The 18,569-nt window shown below is 42.6% G+C and overlaps 1 protein-coding gene across 3 annotated transcripts in view; it reads left to right on the top strand.

The window, feature by feature from the left end:
• The window catches only part of myo1c (myosin IC), a 54,887-nt gene that overhangs the window by 802 nt on the left and 35,516 nt on the right, over positions 1-18,569 (top strand). Inside the window, exons 1-2 of one of the 3 annotated variants that reach the window (XM_022767637.1) lie at positions 4,231-4,252; positions 10,981-11,004. The exons of 1 other annotated variant lie outside the window; for it this stretch is intronic. In XM_022767637.1, the coding sequence (XP_022623358.1) occupies positions 10,996-11,004 (9 nt within the window). In that variant the 5' untranslated portion in view covers positions 4,231-4,252; positions 10,981-10,995. Of the gene's footprint in view, positions 1-4,175; positions 4,253-10,980; positions 11,005-18,569 lie in introns of those variants that run through there. One more of the 3 variants, XM_022767638.1, reaches the window with a different exon arrangement.

Here is an 18,569-nt window from a genome sequence, read left to right as displayed (position 1 = left end):
CAGCAAGCAGCTGTTTTCAGTTTGTTTTTGTCTCTAAAATCCCAGAAAACTGCTTTCAACAATGTTAGCGATTAGCACGTGAACTCAGTGCAGCATTTAGCAGCTAAAGAGCCAGATATTTCTAAGAGGTTAGTGGAGACTCAACCCGAGGTGAGAGAGGAGCGACTCCAGATGAATGCCGTCTGCTGGATGTGTTCACTAACAACTTCACCATAACTTGTGTCAGTGTTGTGTTTACAGCTTGTTTCCGCTGCCCCCAAGTGGCCAAAACCCACCCCCCCCCCCCCCCACCTCCCAAAAAAAAAACCCCACTGACAGCAGGTTTGCCAAAGTTAGCTGCAAGGCATTTCCCACATTACTAGCACTGACTGAAAGCTGCATTCTGCTACCTCTGGTTTTTTGTCACTAAATCACCGGAGCACCTCTTTAAAGTTACACACATTTTTAACTGTGGAAATCTCGTTGATCACTTGTTGCCTGTAGCTTCAGCACTGTTGCCATGGCGATGTTTCCATGCAGGAACAGAAACAGAAATTGATCCTAAGCATTTTAACACGTGTTGTAAACATCATATCCTTGTGTAGGAGGGCAGTAATAAAGACAGCTGACGTCTAATATCTATATAAACTATAGCTGAGGAATGAAGGGAGTGGGCCTCTTCAAAATCAATCCTCCCATTAGTACGAGGTTGGTACAGTCCGGCGTGGGCCGACACCAGATTAGGATGTATAGTAAGAGGAATGCTGTGTGGTTAATGCAGCCTGCTGCTGGCCGGTCCGTGATGATTGGGGAGGTGAGGAATGTACTGTAGCCTGGACGGGAGGAAGCGACAAAGACATTCCAGTACACAGCTTCATTTTTTTTTTTTCCTCTTCCCACATTCCTACAAGGTCAAATCACCCTGCGTGTCTGGATGTGTGTGAAACCTGTGTGTGTGTGTGAGTGTGTGTGTGTGTGTGTGCGTCAGGGTCATTTTAGCATCCAAATGGATCTTTGTCCTGCATTATATCTTATGTAATTCACAGAAATGTTGAAATCAGGTGTAGGGGGGAATGACAAGCGATGGTCGTAACATTTTAGACATTTCCGTCTGTATCTTTTAAACCAGTGTGTTCAAAAGTTTATACAAACCAGTTGCATGTGTGTCTGCTGTTACATGGTGTCGGTGTAAACTGGGGTGAAATATGACATTATGATTTAAGGATTATGAGAAAAAGTTGATATTGAAGCTTTTTATTCAACATTTAAAGGACTTTTTTTAACATAATTAGTGTGTGTGTGTGTGTGTGTGTGTGTTGTTACAATTAACCCAGACTCTTGTGGCCGTTAACTATAGCTTAACTTGCAGCTAATAGCTAAAATATTAGCACTGTCAGCTAGCATGAAAAACATCTACATAGACTCACAGTAAACATGACATATGTTCGAAGAGTTTAACTACAGAGCAGAGCTATTAGAAAAATAAATGAAGTAAAGAAAACAACAAACTTTCTTACCTTAAAATGAGTTTTTTTGCTTCTAAAATCAGCTGTGTCTGCCGCAGGGTGCTTCCTCCTCACCTGTGGATTAAGGACTACATTGAGCAGGTAAAAAGTGAATCAGGTGATTCATAACTTGTCCCTGATTGGAGAAATTGGAAGTGTTACAACTAACGTTTTGCTAAGTTAAAGCAGGAAAATTAAGTCGCTCCAAAACAAATGAAAACATTAAGTAAAGTGCAGCTAAAGTTAGGGCAATGTTTCCTGCTTTTGGTTCCTCAGAAGTGGAGGGGGTCGGTGCCATGATGGGCCTTTCCATCCAGTACACTCTGTCTATCTAACGTTGCCTTGTCAACAGGATACAACCTGTGTGTGCATGTGCTTGTGTGTGTGTGTGTGTGTGGTTCAGTGTGTGTGTGTGTGTGTGTGTGTGTGTGTGAATGCCATTGGCTGTGGGTTGTTGAATCGATCACCCCCCCGTCTGGCAGTGCAGACATACTACAGTGACAGCCAGCTGACCAGCTGGCTGAGGTCACCTTCACTGGGACACAACACGTTACGTAACTCTGCAATGTCTGAAATCACAGCAATCTGTTGTGTAGTAGTTTCTGACTTTCATTCTTGATATGCAGTATACAAAGTACTTTTATTTGAGTACTGAACTTGAATATATTTTTCGAGTATCTATACTTTACTTGAGTATATTTTTATTGTAAACGTATGACTCTTACTCCACTACATTTAAAAGAGAAATGTTGTACTTTTGACTCCACTACATTTCTATGAAGGACTCTTACTTTGAAGCAGAGCTTTCAGTCAGAGCAATGCATTTTCTTTTATTTTGAAAACGTGACAGACCTTACACTGTGTTCATCACAGGAGAAAAACCAATCACAGCCAACTCCTGCCCTGTCAGTCATGTTTGAGCCTGTCAGTGTCCTAATGATGGTGACGTCAGATGAGGAGAAGATCCTTCACCAGAGACCACCACGGTCTGATCTGGAGTCTGTGTTTGAAACATTTAGGAATAAAGAAAGATTCCTATTGTTTTAAATGCCTGCTGTGTTTACCACGACCAAACTTCAAAAAAGAAATATGAAACGGCAATTTATTAATTGTTGGTTCAATTGTGTTTTTATGGCTTTTTCTATTGGCTTTGTATCATATTCTACAAGCTTTTTATTCTACATGTTCATTAGGTTCTGTAAATACAAGAATGTGTTCACATAAAAATGTGCTTTAAAATCAAGCACTCTGGTACTTAAACTCAAGTATTTTGACTGAACAACTTTCACTGGTATTGGAGTCATATTTGAGCAGGATACTGGAGGATACTCTGCGTAAAAGTACATTGAACTTTGACATTAACATCATTATTTCTGTCATTGGGAATTCCAGTGGGGGAAATCATAGTGAAAATAAAACTGTTTTGCACATTATATATATATATATAAAAAAATCCCTCCCAAACCAGACTCCATTACTGCTGTAGACATTTAGAGAGAATGTAAAAGCGTTAGTTCACTAATGATGACTATTTCAAATCAATTGCCTCACCCTCATATTAACTGGCTTGTCATGAAGGAGACTGACTCTCCTGCTCAACAAGGAGGAGCTCTGCACACACACACACACACACACACACACACACACACACACACACACACACACACACACACACACACACTCTCTCTCTCTCTCTCTCTCTCTGCAGCGTCAGTGTGAAGCTGCAGTGGCACCGCTATTGACGGTAGAGGGTACGAGAACTCTTTGAAACTGATATCACCAGTAATGAGAGCAGTTTGATGCAACTCTGGCACTTTATGCTGCAATTATGTTGTAATTTGCAGCTGAGTTAGAAGAAGAAGAAGAAGAAGAAGAAGAGACAAATGACTCGTTCACACATCTGGTTATTTTAAGGATGTTTTACATGCTTGTGCACAGCCTGTGGTTGAAACAGTCAGATGAAGCAGTTGTAAAAGTTTAGAGGTGTTTGACTGATTTTGACTGAAAATATATACATTTATATATATTTTGAATGCAATTTCGTTTTTGATATGTAGGAGCCAGACTGTTACTGTCCCTGCACGAAGGGGGGCTTTGAAAGCTTGCAAAGCGTGCCCTCACAAAGCCGCAGCGCTTCCCGTCCATTAGACAATAAGATAACGAGGCTGCCTGGTTACATGTTTGTAGAGAAAACAATGACGACATGGTGCGTGGCTCGTCTAAAATAAACCGTGCCACTCATGCAGGAGATGTGGGATGGGTTCTTGCTGAACTTCCTGGTAAATGCGGGGCCGCTCTGCCCTTTTTTCTGACAGAAAAGGAAGGTGGAAATTACCACGCCACTCCCCGAGAGGGTTTAGGGGAACTGAGTCCCAGTAAAAACCGTACGCTTAAAGTGTTTTTTTTTACTCATTTACATTAACACCGCCATCTGCCATTCCACCACTGACATATTATTATGACTAAGTGTGTAGCACCATGACTGTACTGGTGAACTACTAGAGGAGGAGGAGAGGGGGAGGGTCCTCTGCTGAGGCTGCAGTCTGCGAGAAGCCACAGCTGTGACACGGTGGGATCGCTGGTGTGGACTGGGAGTGGTGGGAGGGTCAGGAGAAACCCCGCAGGACTGCGAGTTACCCGCTGTCAGACAGACACCAGGCACTGAGAGACTGAAGCAGACTACCAGCAGACTAACAGGGCGACAAGAAGTCAGTGAGAGAGGAGAGAGAGAGAGGTCCCGCCGCGTTTTTCACCTCGGCTGTTTTAAGGTATGTTTTAATGTTTGGTATAAACACCTGACTTAGCAACAGCCCGATTGCCGCGCTTTCTTTTAGCTTTACTGTAACTGTTGCTAGCTAGTGAACTTTCCTTTTTTATTTACTTGTAATGACAAAGGGTGTCGTAGCTGTGTGTGTGTAACAGCTGTTTAACACACAACTTTCTGCAGTGTAATTTGTGACATTGCAGCATGTTTGAGTGAGTGGGCTGAAAGTTTTCACCCTGTGTCCAAACTTCATTCAAAAAAATGGCGATTTAACGTTTTACAGCCTGTTTGGCGACGGATTTACTCGGTGAAACAGACAGTTTTGGATCAATAACAAATCAATAAGAGCCACTGATAAATTCGGCTTGATCAACATTAAATTGATTGCATTACTTTGACTGTATTAAAGCGTTTACACTCGACCTGCCTGCAGTTTCCAACTGCCACAAAGTAGATCTGCGGTGCGAGTCTAGCTCAGTTCAGAAGTTTAAAAACTACATTTAAACACGGTGTTACGTGTATATGTTTTCGCCGATTTAAGCAATTAATGCTAGTCATGATTTCTGGATGTGTTTTCCGTTTAGGCTGTAAGGCAGAAAGCGAAGAAAACGAAATCTAATTTTACGTGTATTTTTGAATGAAGTCTGGTGTAACCGTCGCTCCTTTTTACGTGTCAGTTGCCGGGACCTGTAGCGCCTGTTGAATTGGTTTTTAGTGACGTTCATTGAAAGCAGTGGTGTAAACTTTTGGCCACGTACTGTGCCGCGTTCAGGGGCCAATCCGCCAGTCTTTTTATGGACGCCAGACAGACACAGATTAAGACAGTTCACTAAATAGCTAATCTCGCAGTCTATCGCACCTGTGAGCACAACAAACTGCTGTAAAGTTGATAGATTTGTGCCTGTCAGCGGGGGGGGGGGGGGGGCATTTGGTGTTTATAAATGCAACATTAACCATCATCAGTGTTGTTGTGGCAGATGAATAGTTCTTAATAATATCCATCAAAGGCATATCAACCATAAACATGATAGCTGCAGGTAAATCCAGTTTTACTTATCTCAACTTTTGACAGACCCTGTGCAAAGCTGCCAGCTGTCCGGCTTTAGCCGAGAAACTCTCTCTGTGGCTGACGAAGGTTTTGTCAACAAGCCTGTCCACCTGTTAATGTGTGTGTGTGTGGTTTGTAAATGAGGCGAACACAAGGGAAGCACCTGGCAGACTATGCAACCCGTTAATACCAAAACAAAGGGGCAACAAAAATTCTATCTGATTAATGATTTTAAATAAAAATGATTAATATTGATGTGTAACTGATAGAATACACTCCATCCATCCATTAGCTATACCGCTCATCCTTCGAGGGTGGTGGTGTGGATGTTAGAGCCAATCCCAGGTGACATTGGACGGGGGCTGAGTACATCCTGGACAGGTCGTGAGTCTATCACAGGGCTGACATATGGAGAAATTGGAATAATTTAACTCGTCATTATCTTTTCTCCTCTGAGAAAAAGTTTATAACCTACTGATAACGAGCAAGGGAGATTACCCGCCCGGCAGGGGAGGAAACTGCACTGTACATTAGGAAGATGCACATGGAGATTGAAACCATGAAGAGAGAAGTGTGAAGGAATGAGCCAGCGTAGGCGGGGATACTCCTCAGGGGTCAAAGCTTCTTAGAGCAGCCGACCTGTTGCTTCAGGGTCACCTGGAGGGCAGGACCTCCTAGCGTTCGCTGCAGCTGCCTGTCACTCTGCTGCAAGTTTGGGTTAAGCTCCTCTAAATGACAGCTTGTTGTTGGAGATGATTGGCTTTGAAGCATGGGCTGCAGAGTAGCACAGACAGCTGCGTTGCTCTGTGTAAAGTGTAGCACGCATAGCCTGCAGCGTTATCCAACAAACGCACATCAATGCACTGCTGTCAATAGTTTTTTCCATAGCAGATCCATGTGTTGTGTTCTCCCTGGTGAGATTCATTTAGCTGCTGCTTGTTTCCATTGGAGCGATGTGGTGCAGATGCTTAAAGGCAGATTTATTCCCGAGTGCTGCGCTTCAGGCTTTTTTTAATCTTGATGGCCTGTGTTTTTTTGATGATATTTCTGGTTCGTGGCCGTGACAGAGTCGTGGCCAGAGTGGTGTTGGGTAATTTGGGATTAGAATGAGCTTTTACCCTAAATGTCTGCCTGCCTCGACATGGTGAGGCATTTCGCCCTTTGGCTCTGTATACCTATTTTCAAATAAATAAAACAAAAAGGGAAATGCTTTTAAATCTATTTTAGATATTTTCAGATGATGTTAGCATGAGCAAGTACTAAGACTTATGAGCATTATGAACATTTTCATTTTATTTGAGGTGGCGAGTCGATTTATTGTGCTTGCTTTGCTTTGTTTGACTATTTATCTGATCAAATACCAGTCTGACTTTGCCCCCATTGTTATTGTAGTTAGTAGATTCCTTCATGGCAGATTCCTATCTTTACGACTCCATAGTTCAAGGAGTATGAACATGTAGAAGTAGTGAACTAATAAAATGCATTATTGTGAAAATGCTGGACCCCTAGAACTCCCTCCGTGGACCTCACTATGAGAACCACAGCTCTTTATTTTGATGCATATAGGAACTGCTGTTGACAGGGTGAAGGTTTTCCTGGTCACGTAGTCTCTCAGTTACATGTCGGGCGGATCCTGGGAGGAACCCATAGGATACACCTGACAGCCTGGCTGTTAGCCAGACCTCCACCATCACCTCTACAGCAGGAAGGGCACTCACACACTTACGTTCTTGAACTGTGTTATAGGAACTGCTTAGCAGGGGATTTATTTCCACTTTCATGACCTTTTGCGTGTGAACCCGTCATATCAAACTGGAGGACATCAACAAATGGCATGGCTGCTACACATACAGTCGTCATTCTCAGGTTTACACCACATACAAATGAAAGAAATGGGCAAAACACTGGCAGGGCTCGTGGGTGGGAAGCCAGTGAGGGATCATGAACTTGTCAGGTGACTCCCCCTGTTTGATTGGGCCATCTGCATGCAGGGGGGGTTGGGATTTGGACGTAGTTGTTTTAGTAATCAGGAATTTTCATCGACCATTGATGTAGATGCTGGAAGCTTTAGCGTTAGCAGAAAAGTTTAGCTTTAGCAAATCCGTTCATTCATTCATTTTGTGCTACTTATGGTCTTGTTCATTGTGATGTTGCTAGCATACTATGGGTATTGTTTATAGGTGTTTTAGGGATAGTTTGATATTTTAGGAAATATGCTTATTTGCTTGTGAGCTTAGCTTGTTTTTTTCACAGCATTAACAAACAAGATTGTGTTAATTAATGAGCTTTAGAGATGCTGATAGGTTTATTTTGTTTGCTTTGGATAGAGCCAAGCTAGCTGTTTCCCCCAGATTCCAGTCTTTATGCTAAGCTAAGCTAGCTGCCTGCTGCCAAAAATAAGTGTATTTCCCAAAATGTTGAACTATTCCTTTTAAGATGCTACGTAAGTTACCTTTTAATGGAAGAAGAAATAGGAGGAAAGATAAACTGAACCACTAACTTGCACAACTCCATGTATAAGTTCACTGATGGGTTATACAGCTGTTCCATGTCATACACATTAAGCCAGACATGCCTTGTTTAATATCTGGCATCTGTGACTACAGTGTGAACCCAAGCATTGAGCTGAGGCCCGGGTTTTGGACATGTTGCTCTGATAACATTAAGCACAGATATCAAACTAGACTAAGCCAGGCAGAGGACTGATAAGGTCTTAATGCAACAGCAGTTTCCAGCTCCAAGTGTATTTATGGCCTTTGTACTCATTTCTTAAGACATGGAAGGGTTTGGCAGCATGGGTGACTGAGGGCCACATCAGATTTTATCGTCTGAAGCTGGTGATAGCGGATATTTAAGATTGTCAGATTTGACATTTATCATGCTCTAGTTTGAGTGTGTGAATTTGTTGTTGTAAAGCACCATTGGAAAGGACGCTTATATTTGACATTATAAAAGTTTCTATGCCATTTGTTGTACGTATTATTAAATACACTGAATTCCTCCCTAGCTGTCGTCATGGGTAATGACACAAACAGGATAATATTTGATATTTAACAAAAGACCAGTGTCCGTAAGATGATGTATCCTCTGGAAAACTAAGGAATAAGACTGAGATACAGATCAAAGATCGGGTTAAGTGATAATTAAATTGAGTGGCTAAAATTAGGGTTGGTGGTGTGCGTGGGAGGTTGTTTAGATGATGACTACTGCTGATACAGACTGTGAGTAAGTGGGAAGTTGAGTCAGACTTTGAGATGGGAACGTGTTGGAGACACTGGATGGCGATGGTTATTGATTCTAGGCTTCGCCAGACAGACAGTCGGAGACAGAGAGAAACGGATATAGGATGAGAGGCAACGTTTACATTAGAGCCTGTTTGCCTATAAGCAGATATCTAGTGCTGGAGGTTTAGATTAAATCGGCTCACTCATCATTTTGTGAATCGGTGTGCATCCACCTTTCTGAAGCTTATATTAACTCACATCTCCAATTGGGTCTGGAGACTGACAGGGCGGATAAGTGCAGGGTCAGCAGCAGAGTGGGGAGTTGTACCAGACCGTTGTGGTGAAGAGGGCGCTGAGCAAGAAGGCAAAGCTCTTGATTTACCGGTCGATCTTTGTTTCAACCCTCACCTGTGGTCATGAGCTCTGCGTAGTGACTGAAAGAATAAGATACAGGCAGCTGAAATGAGTTTCCTCCGCAGGGTGGCTGGGCTCGGTCTTAGAGAGAGGGTAAGGACATCTGGAGGGAGCTCGGAGTAGAGCTGCTGCTGCTTAATGGTAAACGGTTGATGTGGCACCTGGGCGACTTCCATTGGAGGTCTTCCAGGCGCGTCGAACTGGTAGGAGGCTTTGAGGTAGACCCAGAACACACTGAAGAGGTTATTTATCTCATCTGGCCTGGGAACGCCTCTGGATCCCCCAGGAGGAGCTGGAAAACTACCTTGCATAACGTCCTGCCACCGCGACCCGAGCTTGGTTAAGCAACAGAAAACAGACGAACTGATTGAAGTCGAGTCATAATTGATGAATTGAGCTGGAAGTGTCAGTTGTAGTGGAAATCCTGAGAGAAATTAGTGCTGGTTCAAGTGTGTAAACTAAAAGATGAGTGAGTAAGTGAGTAAATTATGTATGAACAGCGAAAGGTGCGGGAGTTAGAAGAGCTGAAGCTTTTCTGTCGTTCAGAGGGGAAGACCTGAGACCTAAAGTGGTTTGAAACGGCAGTTTAAATGTATATTAATCTGGATTAATGTGCGGCATCTCAAGTAGTGAGCATTACTCTCTCACCGTTGCAGCACCTCTTTGCAATTTATGTGTTTTTCCGTAAGGCTCTTGCCCAGAGCAGCTTTAAGTGCCTCAGAGTGTGTTGGAAATTATACAGAAACACTTTTTTTTTTTGAGGGAGAAAGAGGATGTAGCAGAATGGAAGTAATGAGGGTACGTGTCTGGCTGTGCGTCAGAATATGTGTTACCTGTATGCTGACGACTCACAGTCTTGGAGGGTGTGTATGTACAGTATACGTGTGTGTGTGTGTGTGTGTGTGTTCCTGGTTAGTTTTAGCCTGCTGCTGTGGGCAGCTGCTTTAGCTTTTCCATGCGATTCTTTCCCACATCCCAAAGCTAGCACAGCGGTAGAGCCGGCCCCGCCCTGCTGGGAATAAATGTGAGTGACTGAGTCCTGCTTCTCCTCAGCGCTGCAGCCTTGACTGCTGTGGGACTGGAAACCACCCTGGAAATGAGTCAAAATCCACGCCAGCTTCACTGCCATTTTTGTACATGCAGTGTAGCTGCTGTGAGATGGGAAGTCCTCAAATGACTTGAATATGAACACTCATGACAAAAGCTTCAGAAAGAGTTAATATAGTAGTACAGTTTTTTTTTTTTTTTTTCATTTTGTTGGCTTTGGTTTAGATTCCTTTCAGCTCAAGTACCATTGACTTGATGAAACTGGATTAAAGGAACACATAAATCTAAAACAAAGTCTTTAAAGTCAGCGGAGTGGAACACAAACATGCAAGAGAAACAAAGCAGCCGCAGGGATTTAACCAACACACTCAAGACATTAACATACATGGATTCATTCATGTGGTTTCTTTAAGTGATAACTGTGTTTATATTTGGCAATATATTAAAAGAACTCAGAGCTTGAAGGAATGTTTCAGTCCAGCTCCTGAGTTTGTTCGTCCCATATTTTAGTCTGGCAGGATGACGCTGGTGTCAGCTGAGGACAGAAGTGCTCATTCATGTTTACCTGCAGCAGTGCTGACTAGCTCGCTTTCCTAATCCTGTTCTGTTCTACACTGTCACACACCCTCACCTGCACACCATCTCTCAGATTAACCAGATAATACGAGATAACTACAGGTAATCCTGTTTCATCTGCTCCTGCACATCTTCTGTGTGTAAACTGCCAGGCCAGAGGCAGAGGAGCTGCGTGGGTGTTTGTGTGTGGTTTGGTTCTGTTTTAGAGATATTTCTGTTGAACGGCTTTGTTTTAATCCTGTTGTAACATTTTTGGATATTATACCGGGACATTGGAGCCGCAAACCCCTTTTTTTTTTTCTAGAAACCTATTAGATGTTACTCAAGCACTTATCCCCACGTTAGTCACAAAAATAATCCATGTACAATAATAGACTGTGATGTTTATTTGAATACCTATTAATGTGAGTCATTGTATTCCAGCCCTGCTTCCCACACATGGAGAAGGTAGGTGGTCAGAGGATTACAACCCCCCCTTTACTCCCATAGTCTGCAAGGTAGACTGCGTAGACAATCCCAACATGCCCTTCACCTGTTCAGCATCTTGTTATGATCACTCCTCCCTCCCCGCTCATCCTTGTAATCATGACAAACTGACCTGAGCCCTCTGGATCCTGTACCGAGTCATACCTGTAATTATGTCAGCTCCTGTCCCGTGTTCGTACCTATGATTTTTCCAGCTGCTTCCAAACTATACCGTGAGAGTTGAGACACACCCACCCACTCTGTGTTTGTTGAGATGTGACACCAAAGGCAAATCTCAGGGTTTGCTGAAACAAGGATGCACATGTTGTGATTGTGTGTGTGTGTTTGTGTGTGTGTGTGTGTGTGTGTATGTGTATGTGTGTGTGTGTTTGTGCTGGATCGATGCAGGACTCTGGAGCACACTGGAACATTTTAAAGCCACTCCTACTCAGACAGAAATAATCACCAAATAAATTCTCTTCTTCTTTATCCTCCACAAACCCGTTTTCGGCTCAGATAAGCTCCAGTTTTACCACTTTTAGCTGAGGTTTTATCTCTCATTCAAGTTAGATGTGTTGAATTTGAAAAAGCGAGAAGAAGGTGGAAAGAATGAGGCATGCCTGTATCATGAGAAACTGGAATCTGGTGACTGGAAGAGACATGGGAAAGAAAGAGCTGGACTGATAAACAGCACAGAAGCCTCATGGCTTCATTTAAAGTCCATTTAAACACAGTTTATTTTAGCCTGTGGGTGACTAATACATATATATATTAATAACTAACATTGTTGTCTTGTGTATAGCAAAATAATTTGAGAAACAGGCAGCTCTAGGGGCTTGGTGAAGGTTACAGGCAGTGCTAGCTGATAAGCTGCTGTATCTGGTGAGCTAACCATTAACATGCTAGCTAGCTGAGAACATGCTAGTGCTAATCAGTGATTTTTTTTTCTGTTGTTTCCTACATTTTGTTCTCAGGTTTGAAAATCAATTCATTGAATACGGGGGAAAGCTCTGAGTTAGCTAGCATGCCAACAGTTTGCACGCTAGTTAGCTTGGATGCTAACAGGACATAGCTCACACAGTTTATCCCGAGAACATGCATCATTTTTCTGTACTGATCTGTTTACTCCATTTTATCCTCAAGATTGAACATCAGTTCATTCAATAAAAACTAAAAAGAGGGGGAAAAGCTCTGAGTTAGCTAGCTTGCCAACAGTTTGCACGCTAGCTGGCTGGGGATGCTAACAGGACGTAGCTCACAGTTTATTCAAGAGACGTTATTTATACTTTTCCATCCAATAACTGTCAACAAAACATGATTCTTTTGTAGACAATTTATGCTCTATCTAAATAGGATTAAATAAAAGAGGACTGGCGCTACACAGCTAGCACGTTACATTAGCTAAAGGTTCGCACTGTCTAGATGTCTGGCTATATTCTTTGCAAATAGTGAACCCACTGATTCAATTTCATTGAAATAAATGGATTTAGTCAATAGCAAAACATTTATTTTCATCATGATTCAAATTGTTCTTATTCCACAAAGATGACGAATCAAGTTTTTAAAATAGGGCACATTGGATGCCAAGTAATCCTCCTGCAATACAACAGGCGTTCTCTAAATGAGCAGTGTAACTGAGTGGAAAGAAACTGTGTGTGTGTGTGTGTGTGTGTGTCTGTGTGTGTGTCTGTGTGTCCTTGGTTAAGACTATGAAGGCTTCCTCTCACTCAATACCTTTCATTAACCTTTAACCAAGTCTTTCCATGGAGCTTTGATAATAATGTCAGCACAGTGCAGGCAGGTGTGGCCTTGGACCTGGAGAGAGAGGGATTGAGAGGAGGAGAAAGAGGAGGAGAAAGAGAAAGAGGAGGAGAAAGAGGAGGAGGAGGAGGTAGAACGTGTGAAATGGCAGAAAAAGAAGTGTGGAAATGATTTGGATCGGTGTCATGAGGTTGAGAAAAGTAGAACTAAATGTGGCATGAAAGCATTAACAATTACCAGCACAAAGAAAGAAAGGAAGGAAGAAAGAAAGAGAGCAGCCTATAGAGTCTGAAGGAATGTAAACACAGCTGATGAATGAGATTAGAAAGGCTGGTACAAATAAGGCTGATACTGGTTTCTGATGTCTGATATTGATAATAGTCATTCGTTCAATCTTTAATTCTTCACCTGTTCATTGATATAAAAAAAGCTGATGTGTATCCCAGCATCCATTTGGTGTAAAGCAGGGCCACACCCCAGACTAGAGAGACTGTCATGGTGCCATGTGAAGTCCTTATCAGACCACTCTTTGTCTCACTTGTGCCTGTTTTTATGTTGCGTTACCCTCCTGTGAAAACCACGTGGCTTCACGATCTGGGTCAGGAGTTTAATGTTCACCTGTTTTACAATCTTTTCCACGGCTGCAGGTCCAGCTCTGGAGGTAAAAGCCTCACAGGGTTTCCTCAAGTTTTAAAACATAATCAGTCTCCTGTCTTATCTCAGGTTTTAAAAAAGCTTCATAAATTCATAAATTAAATGTTAAAGGCCTTGATTTTTACAGTTTCAAGTGGCTCTCATGTGTCTATAGTTGATAAACTTGTTTTATGTTGTCTTGTTTAAAACTCTCTCATGGATTGCCATGAAATTTTGTTCAGACATTCATGGTCCTCAGAGGTTGACTCTTCATGATTTTCTTCATAACATGCTTCACTATTATGTGAACATGGTAAACATTATACCTGCTTAACCTCAGCATATTAGCGTTGTCATGGTGAACTGTAGCATGCTGATTTCAGCATTTAGGACAGAGCACAGCTGTGGCTGCGTACAGCCTCACAGAGCTGCTAGCGTAGCTGCAGATGTTTAGTCGTGTTTACTGGTAAATAAAAAGCAGACCTGTTATTCGGCCGGGAATAATGTACATGGTCAGCACGTTCAACCGGCAGCCGACCAGGATTCCCCAGCTGTTTCTTAATTAATGTATTTTTATGCTCTGCACAGCTGTGAACCACATACCTCCTCGACAAACACAAATAATCAAAGCTTACTATCTAACATACCCCAACGGCCCTGCCTAGTCTGACTATGAAAAGTGGTTTAGATGGAGTTAAAGTGTTTGTGTGTGTGTGTGTGTGTGTGTGTGTGTGTGTGTGTGCGTGGAGGAATCTCCTGCTGGAACAACTGTTCATTTACATCTCTCCCCTGTGGGATTAAATAGTTGCGGGTGTGGCACTGGTGTGAACATCAGAGGACATTCTTAAGAAGTTGTTTCACTGAATTTCTGTGCTTACTCATCAGCGTCATTGTGTATAATTTTACCGGTAATGTAAACTTGTTTATCCGACCATTTATCTACACAGTGTTAATCACACTTTAACAACTTTATGACTTCAAATTCACAGGAGGATATCCTTTCTTGCATTTGAGGAGGGTTGGCATTATCTGCAGGCCTCTGTACCATCATGACATCATGGGGAGATGGCTGGGAGTGTGGTGTGTATGTGTGTATGTGTGTATGTGTGTATGTGTAGGGACGTGTAGCTGTCTGGTCATTGCTGGCTGACTAACATCCTGAACAATAATGGGTAATTGGCTGCAGGGTCATTTTTTCTGGTTCCAGACACAGATTTTGTTTCACTAGAAGCTGCAGCATGCAACATTGTGTGTGTGTGTGTGTGTGTGTGTGTGTGTGTGTGTGTGTGTGTGTGTGTGTGTGTGTGTGTGTGTGTGTGTGTGTGTGTTCATTCCTTCAGAGCAGTTGCGTACATCCAAACCTTGGTAATAAATCTCTAAGGACAAGATTCCTGAGATGTTGCAATGAAGTGTGTGTGCGACCAAATTGCTGAGCGATCCTGTTGTGTTTTTTTTTTTTTTCCCCTCCAGAAATTCCTCTCAGGGTTCAAGCAGTTCGCGTATAAATTCCCGTCCATTTGTCAGGTTTAATGTAGGTGGATGCTGACATGTCAACAGCTCTTTAATAAGAAACTGATGGCCTCTCAGGAGCCATCTTTCCAAACTGTCACATTTCCTTTGCAAATCTTTTGACTTTCTTTTTCACGTGTTTCCATCTTTCCAGCAAAAAAGGCCTCACCTCCCCTCCCATCCTCTCTAACCAGCATATGTTCCACCCAGCCTGCTCTGTGTATAGACAGCTGAACTTATATGACTCTGTGTGTGCAGGTGTACACCCCCCTCTTCTTCGTTGAAGGAGCATAGCTGCTGCATGTTATCTCAACTACAGATTAACGCCCCCAAGGACAGAAGAATAGAGTAAATGGGTGGGAGGAAAGGGAAATAAAAAAAATGACATAAGAGGAAACAGAAGTAATGCAAAGTATTTAAAATAGTGTGTGTGTTTGTTGAAACGGTCTTGTTTTGTTTTGTCGCAGGGCTCAGCCGTTATTAATGTCTAATCAGTAAAGAGGAAGTGAAGGGAGTAAACAGGAAATTCACCGTTTGGAAATTAGTTCAAGCTGTTTTAATGTTGTTCAATAACTGTGGGCTTGGGTGTGTGTTGATGGGACCCCCGAATGTCTTAGTCAGTCATTTCTGATGAAACACTTCCTTATTTACTTTGTGCATTCCAAACAATCGTGGCCGCACATTGTTGTCTGCACGCCGGCCGTGAAAGCTCATTGGTCTGCGGCAAAAGAAAAACACATTCAAAAAGACAAAACACAAGCAAATGAAGGAAACTTCTTCATTAATTTGACAAGACATGTGCAGCATTTAGACTTCCTCTCATGTGTTCGCGGCTCGTTTCTGTGTTTTGGTCGAGTTATTTCAGTTTGCAGCTTGTTTTTATCTAAATGTTACACATGTGTTCTTGTCAAATTGATTAAGATGTTTTCTTCATTTGTTTGTGTTTATTTGCATGTGTCGTCTTTAGTTGCAGTGCACTGAGCTCTCAGGGGCCACCGTACGTCTGTCATTCGTTCAACTACTTAGTGTAAAAGGAAGGACGAGGAAGAGGTGGAGGGAGTACTTGCAAGTGTTTATATGCTTCTTTTTTCTTTTAAGGGAAATATCCCAACTTTTAATTTGAAATGACAGAAAACAGATATATTTCATATAATAAGATCATTTTATTGATGTTAGAGAGGTTGTAAAATAGCCTTTAGACCATTACGAGACAATAAACCTCCACTGAGCCAGATTATTTCATGTCTTTTCGGGCTGTCAGCAGGTTCTTAAGGCAGGATGAATGTTTATTAGCTAAAGTCTTATCCTCTCTTTCATTATATATTTGTCACAATACACTGACTGACCGGAGAATATCCAAGCTCTATTATAGTAAAAGCACTTTTTTGGTTATTTAACTAGTTGAATTGAAAGGCATATAGTTTATTAGACCCAATATCAGCTGTTAAAGGTTCAGACTGGTCACTGGCATCGCTGTAATAAGCCTGTGTGAGTCTATTGTGGTGGTCTGTATCACGGGCAGGGCGGCAGGGTGCAGGCAGGCCACCATTGTTTTAACCTACAGCCAAAGCTCCTCTCCATATAAGGCCTGCTGTGGATAAAATAAGACCAAGAGGCCCTCGGTCCATAGGGCAGGAGGAGAGATGTGGAAGGGAAGATAAAGAGGGCTGGAAAAGGGAGAGTAGAAAGAGCAGAGGAAGGAAAAGTGATAGAGTTAGAGACAGGTGGAGATGAATGGACAGAGAGGCGATGAAGGACGAGAGAGAGAGGGAGAGAGAGAGAGAGAGAGAGAGTAGAGGCAGCAGCAGGGAAGACGTGCACTGTAGGTGGAAACGGGAGGGATGGGGGTGGGAGAGGCAGAATGTTCCCAACGCTTTGAGTTCCTTCCCTCGGCAAGTCGCCACCTGCCCTGATGACAGTGAGAGAGCAGAGTGTGTGTCTGCGTTTACTTTCATTTCCTAACATTAACACATGAAAATAAAGACATGATGTTGTGTTAGTTTATGGTTTAGACTTATCATTAGAAAACAGACGACGTAGTTGATGTAAAATATAAGTTTTCTGTTTGTACTGTTTTGTACCAGGACGTTGGGCTTCGTCTTTAGATTTTCCCTTACGGTATCTCTCTGTGACTTCTGTCTGTGTCTGCACACGACCCTCTCAGTCTCATGCACTTTTTAGCGTAATTTTCGGGCGTTTTATTTGCTAATTGGGGCCAACTGGCACACGCTTTCAGTTTACGAGGAGGGTGGCATTCATCAATCTAAGAACACAGGTGCGCACAAATCTGCGGTTTAAGAACACGGCCATGAATCTGACGTAGAGTTTTCTTAAGAACAACTTTATTTTTATTAATTTAAGAAAATACTTAATAAGTTCTTGGACTTCATGGTTTGATTTTTGTCCTGACATGCAGCCTGAATTGTTGGACCTTTTTATGATACTGTATATACACAGGTGTGTGCCTTTCTAAACTATGTCTAATCAATTAAGTTTGCCACAGGTGAGCTCTAATCACAATTAAAGTAAACAGTAAGCACCTGATTTGTAATGACACAACAAAAGCTCTGAAAGCTTTTGAATACAACAGATTTCAGTGTTTGATTTTTGTAAATTTTACCCATTTAAAAATAAATCCTCAACACAGCCCCCCCCCCAGTATAAAATAAGGTGTTAATTTAGAGCGTCGAGTTAGAGTGTCGTCATCCTCATGTCAGAGCTTATTATGAGTGTAACAGTTGCGTAGAAGAAGCAGTGAATGGACGCACGGCCGACCTCCATTCATCCGCACAGAGAAAAACCTCGTCTGATTCAAGCCGCTCTCAGTTCAGCCGAGGATCGTGGCTTTATGGAAGATGCTAGACTCTTTAGGAAATGCCTGCACGACCAAAGTGCTGCCACAGTGGAAAAGTGTGTGTGTGTGTGTGTGTGTGTGTGTGTGTGTGTGAAGGACAGGGAGTGTCTCCATATTTGGTGTGTGTGTGTGTTTGTGAACTGAACAAAAACTACGACTCGATTTCACTTATTTACTTGATTTCAAGCCTGTTGCTTTACTCTCATGTCTCTCTGTGTCACATCTGTTCACAGTGGAAACATCTGCACTCTGCTATGGTCTGGTGCACATGGACACACACACACACACACACACACACACTCACACACACACACACACGCTGTGGTGATTCACTTAACCCACAGGGGTGAGGGCATCAAGAGAGGCACGTTAAGTAGGTTGAGAGAAACGGGAACAGTTTGACTGAGTGTATTTGGCCCCTGGGAAACCCCTTGTGTCAATATAGTGCTGGGCCACCATAAGCTGACAGACCGCGAGTTATGTCAGAGAACACACACACACACACACACACACACACACACACACACTCACTTTAATTTAATATCTTAATATCTTTTCGCTGTCACACTTTTACCATGTCACCAACTTCCTTCCTCACATCCTCTTTTTATCTTTTTTGATACTTCTCTTTCATCGTATCTCTCTGTCTCCCTCTCTCTCTCTGTCTCTCTCTCTCTCTCTGTCTCTCTCTCTGTCTCTGTCTCCCTCTCTCTCTCTGTCTCTCTGTCTCTGTCTCTGTCTCTCTCTGTCTCTCTCTCTCTCTCTCTCTCTTTCTCTCTCTCTCCCTCCC

This window comes from Seriola dumerili, unplaced genomic scaffold (genome assembly GCF_002260705.1).
Source record: "Seriola dumerili isolate Sdu_G_001 unplaced genomic scaffold, Sdu_1.0 BDQW01001240.1, whole genome shotgun sequence".
NCBI lineage: Eukaryota > Metazoa > Chordata > Actinopteri > Carangiformes > Carangidae > Seriola > Seriola dumerili.
The sequence above is the reverse complement of the archived record's forward strand: the minus strand, read 5'-3'. Positions and strand labels throughout refer to the sequence as shown.